Source organism: Colobus angolensis, unplaced genomic scaffold, assembly GCF_000951035.1.
Source record: "Colobus angolensis palliatus isolate OR3802 unplaced genomic scaffold, Cang.pa_1.0 Scaffold418, whole genome shotgun sequence".
In the NCBI taxonomy this organism is placed as follows: domain Eukaryota; kingdom Metazoa; phylum Chordata; class Mammalia; order Primates; family Cercopithecidae; genus Colobus; species Colobus angolensis.
The window spans coordinates 1,314,366-1,319,424 of record NW_012117577.1 but is presented as its reverse complement, the minus strand read 5'-3'; the positions used below and the strand labels follow the sequence as shown (position 1 = coordinate 1,319,424).

Below are 5,059 nucleotides of genomic sequence, written 5' to 3'. Positions count from 1 at the left end.
AAAAAAAAAAAAAAAAAAAAAAAAAATTAATCCTATAGGTTACTGTCACTTTTAAATATTTTGCAACTTAAAGGCAAAGTAGTATGTCACTGTTTCTTTTCCCTGTAGTTTACTTCTGAGGTTAAACATCTTTCTATGTCTTTATTGGTCATATATAGTTCTTCTTTTGTACAATGTTAATTCTAATATGACCATTTTTCTAATGGTATTACCGATTTTTTTAATGATTAAGAGATTCTTCTCATCTAAAATTTGTACAGTATGAATAATCACTTGTTTGACAAATAAGTGCAAAATTTCTCCCAAGTTTAAATATCTCTCAGTATTTAATTATTTGTAATACAGAAATCTGAATCACTTACTTAAATCTACGTTTTACTTTCATGTTTGTCAGGCACAGCAAGGTCTTTCCTGATTCAAAATGATAAAAAACAATTCACCCATATTTTCTAATACCCTTAAGGGCATTTTTCCTTCAATTTATGATCCATCTGGAATTTATTTTGGTACAAAGTATAAAGTTGGGATCCAGCTAAATATTTTGTCAAATGCTTATCCAAATGTGCTAAGGTATCTCCTGATTTATAATTCTATCATTATACTTGGATTTCTTTATAATTTCCTATTTTTTTCTTGTTCATGTGCTGTGCTATTTTAAAACACAGAAAATTAAGTAATGAATATCGGGTACGAAAAATACTTCCTTGCTACTATTCTCCTGAAAATTTCTGACATTCTATCACAATTATTATTCTAAGACCCAAACTTAAGAAGCATTATATCAAGTCCTAAAAAAGAATATCCATTCAAATTTTGTGATTGCATTACATTTAAAGATCAATATAGGGAGAAATGACATCTTACCAAGAATTCAAACTTTATTAAAATCTGTATGTGCCACTATGGACTTTTAAAGTTTTCTTCCTACAGGTTCTGTATATTTCTTTATATTTTTCCCTCTGTATTTTATATTTTCTGTTGCTAATGCAAATTATATTTCCCTATCCATTTTTAAAAAGCTTTTATTTTTGTATTTTATAACTGGTCACCTTATTAAACCTTTATTATTTCTAATAACTTCTCAATTAACTGAGTTTTCTCATTAATTTTATTTCCACATATTGATAATTTTATCATTGTTTTGTCATTCTTTCTATATCTCCTTTGTATCAATTGTATTCACTAGTATATCGGTAAAATCTTAAATAGGCACCCTAATTATCTCAATGTTTCACCACTGCTGATGCTTTGATATGTTTTTCATGTTAAGGAAGCATCCTGTTTCTGTTTTAGTAAGAGCTTTAGTCAAGGATAAATGTTGAATTGCATTAGTTTTTTAATACCTTTACTGCTTCATTGACTATATTTCTATAATATAGAAATCCATATATTTCTATATCTATATTTCTATAATAAAATCTATATTCTATTCATATCTATATTTCTATAATAAAATCCACTGTCACGTTTTATACTTTCTATGTAAAATGTATTTGGTAATAATTGATTTACAATGTTTGCATCAGTATTCAAAAGTGAGACTATTTTTAGTGTTCCCTTTGCTAGATTTTTCTGTAAGTGTTATCATGGCTTTGTAAAGAGAAAGCTTTTCTTCTTTCTGTATGAAATGGAACAATTTCAAAAGGAGATTCTCTTGAAAGATGGAAAGTATTTACCCATGAAATAAGGCATAGCTCTTGGGTAATATTCTTAACTTGCTTTGGCTTTCAAATTTAAAACCCTGGAGATAACCCAAAAGTACCCCTGGGTTTATTTTTCTCATTCCTAATTTTGTATTTTTGTATCATTCCTTTTTCCCCTGATTTAACTAGCAGTAGTTTGGTCTACTGTTTTTGTTTACTCTACGAATGGTCTTTTATAATTTTTTTCCTTTTAATATATTAGCATCAGTGTTACCTATTTTAAGATCTTCTTCCTGTTTCTTTAGGCTTATTTCATGTTTCCTTCTTAATATTATTAAATAGAATATTTCTATTATCTCTCAATTATTCAGGATATTGATTTTGTAATACATTCAAGCTTTGGTTACATTCCATATGTTATTTTATAGATATTAAGTAACTGTATTTTCAGTTTCCTTTTTCACACAATGAAGTATCCACAGTTAGTTTTGTAGTTTTTATTTTTGTTACTCCTTCATTAATGCATTCAATCAACCCAGCAAATACTTAGTCCCCTTCTAGTTCATTTTGGTCACAGACTGTGTTTTGTTCTACTTCAACTACATTGTGGTTTGCTAATTAATTTCATCCTCACAGAGTCATTTTATGTTTTTAAAAAGATAAATTTCATAAATTTCAAAAACATTTTATGAGTTTTCCTCACAGAGCTTTGTATGCAGGATAAACTAAAAAAATTTATAAATACTGCATTTCATCAAATTTAAGATTACATCTAGGATTCATCATTATTTCATATGCTATGAAAGAAACTGCCATGCTCATTTCAAAGATGTTAAAGTGTGAAAATATGCATCTTAGAAGGATGAAATATAGCATATTTAATGTCAACTGTCCTCTTTCACCAAATTCAGCTAAAACAATGGCCTTTCATAATCTTTTCGTTTGTTTTTCCAGAATTGTCTTGTCTTCTATACTTGTTACCTTTTCCAGATGAGAAACTCCATGACTGCTCAAGGGATCTGAGCAAGGCAAAGTGATCCCTTCTTTTAGGAGTATTTGAATTGGGAGAAAAGAATAGTTTCAAAGAAGTACACTTAACTTTGTAATAATTTTATATTTGAAAAGTGAAAAAATGTTTTTATAATGCTATGAATAAATGAAAGCATAATGAGAACACCATTGAAAAAAGGTAGGAGCTTTTTTTTAAGTTGAAAAACTGACAAATCAACAGTCAGCTACTTGTCAATTCTCTCAGCTTCTTTCAAAGTTTATCAGAATATCTCTTCTCCACTACCTAAATTTTTTTTTCAGGAGCTCTAACTCCAATACCTAAACTTTCGATACTTTAATTTTGCCCAAGCAGTATTTCAGTGTGTGAAAACAATGCAACATATATATATACACACACACATACACACACATATGATCAGTTGTAAAGCCTCTTTAACATGTCATCTCCACAGAATCACTTTATAGCAAGAGGAAAACCTGCTTTTCCTTAAATAGGTTACCGAGTTCATTGTTTCCTTTTTCTCCTTGCAAAGGGCTAAAAAATGTACATCAGGAACAGATCCTATTCACAGAATCGAAATTTAAATTACTTACTAATGCTTTCTTAGCATAAAAAATTATACTAAGATACCTTCTTTGTCAAGTTCTGTTCATCTTTCAACTATACAGTGGAAAGCCTACTCAATGTTCAATTAACCCCATCACGCACCTTCCTGCCTGCTTAAACAAATGTATTTAAGGATAAATGTTTTCAATATTATTCTAGCTCTCACATAGTCACTGACAGAAACAAAAACTTATTCATGAGAAAGGTTAAATAGGTAAACAAAATCACTGGAAAAATACGCCTTTAAAACAAAATATAAGGCACAGGCTAATGAAATGGATAAATTTAGAGGGCACCTGCCCTATACCTTATCAATATAAAACTCCATCTAGACATAAAGTACTGGCAAGAAGAGGTTAGTAGGCAGAAACAAGCCACTCTCTCTCCTCTCCTCAGAATATTAAATCCACTCAAGATACACAGTGAATGACAAAAGACCACGACGCCGATCACCCGAAGAAATCCCAGGCAAAAGCACGCCACAACTGTCCTGAACAGGTAGCCTCACAGTCTTGAGCTGAGTCACACTTCCCGTACCTGTGCCCACTCTATCCGACCCCCCGCGGCCTAGTTAAACCAAAAATCCGAAATTAAACTCCGAAACGTTCCTTCCTGGGAGACTAAACTCTCTCTCACCCCTCCCCCTCACAGATCCTTCCCTCCCCGAAACGGGCTGGGGGCGGGGAGGGGAGTCGCCTCAGAAAAGCGCATCTTGCTTCTGGCCGCTGCCGTCTCCCGTGAGGACCCCGGCACTCGGAACTAAGCCGGGATCCAGGCCCAGGGGAGTCGGAGGCCCCGTCCTCACAGCCCCCCAAAAACCGGCCCCAGGTGAGAAGACGGAAGATCACTTACTAGTGGGAGCTCTGCCAAAAGTTCCCTGCCATGGAACACAGCTTGCCCTGATAAAAAAGCACCAGCCGGCGGAGCGGCCCGCGGAGCGACCATAGACCCAGCCCGTCCGGTAACCGCGCTCCTCGATCAAATCAGCTCGGCTCGACTCCGCTCCGCGGCGGCGACGGCGAAAGGAAGAGGATGGCCCCCTAGTCTCCTTCACGCCGGCCGACAACACTCAACTGTGCAAACCCGTTCCTATCGACAAAAGTTCCGGCCCGCGGTAGCGGAGGGAGCCGGCGGGGAGGTGCTGACCTGTGGGGGCGCTGAGATAGAAAAGAACTAGTGCTCACGAGAGCTCACGGTGGTTGGAAGACTCTCGCGAGAGCGTCTTGCCGGTTCTGGCCGGGGGCCCCCGGCGTTGGGTCTTCTGTCCTCAGCACTGGAGTTGCTGAGTGGGCGTCTAACCTGGGGGAAGTGGCTGAGTTCCGGGGTTCTATTATTACCTCTTCCAGGACTTCAAAAACAGAACAATGGCATTGTAATAAAATATAAGATTTTGTGACTTATTTTACCTGTGATTGGAAAGAGAAATAAATGAAGATGACTTTGTTCTCACGGATCAAGTGGGTTTTTTGTTTGTTTGTTTTTTTACTTTATTTATTTATTTATAGACAGAGCCTTGCTCTGTCGTCCAGGCTGGAGTGCAGTGGCGCGATCTCGGCTCACTGCAAGCTCCGCCTCCAGGAGTTCGAGCGATTCTCCTGCCTCAGCCTGCCTCCCGAGTAGCTGGGACTACAGGCGCGCACCACCACGCCCGGCTAATTTTTGTATTTTTAGTAGAGATAGGGTTTCACCATGTTGGGCAGGATAGTCTCAAACTCCGGACCTCGTGATCCTCCCCAAAGTGCTGGGATTACAGGCGTGAGCTACCGCGCACGGCCTATTTTTTACTTTTGAGACAGAG

At 36.6% G+C, this 5,059-nt stretch overlaps 1 protein-coding gene across 5 annotated transcripts in view; it reads right to left on the bottom strand.

Annotated features, from left to right (window-relative positions):
* CCNC (cyclin C) overlaps positions 1-4,708 on the bottom strand; it is a 27,697-nt gene extending 22,989 nt beyond the window's left edge. For 3 of the 5 annotated variants that reach the window (XM_011956435.1, XM_011956437.1, XM_011956436.1), the window contains exon 1: positions 4,114-4,708. In XM_011956435.1, the coding sequence (XP_011811825.1) occupies positions 4,114-4,145 (32 nt within the window). In that variant the 5' untranslated portion in view covers positions 4,146-4,708. The remainder of the gene's footprint in view (positions 1-4,113) is intronic. The other 2 variants (XM_011956438.1, XM_011956439.1) reach the window with 2 other exon arrangements.
* Between the last annotated feature and the right edge of the window lie 351 nt (positions 4,709-5,059).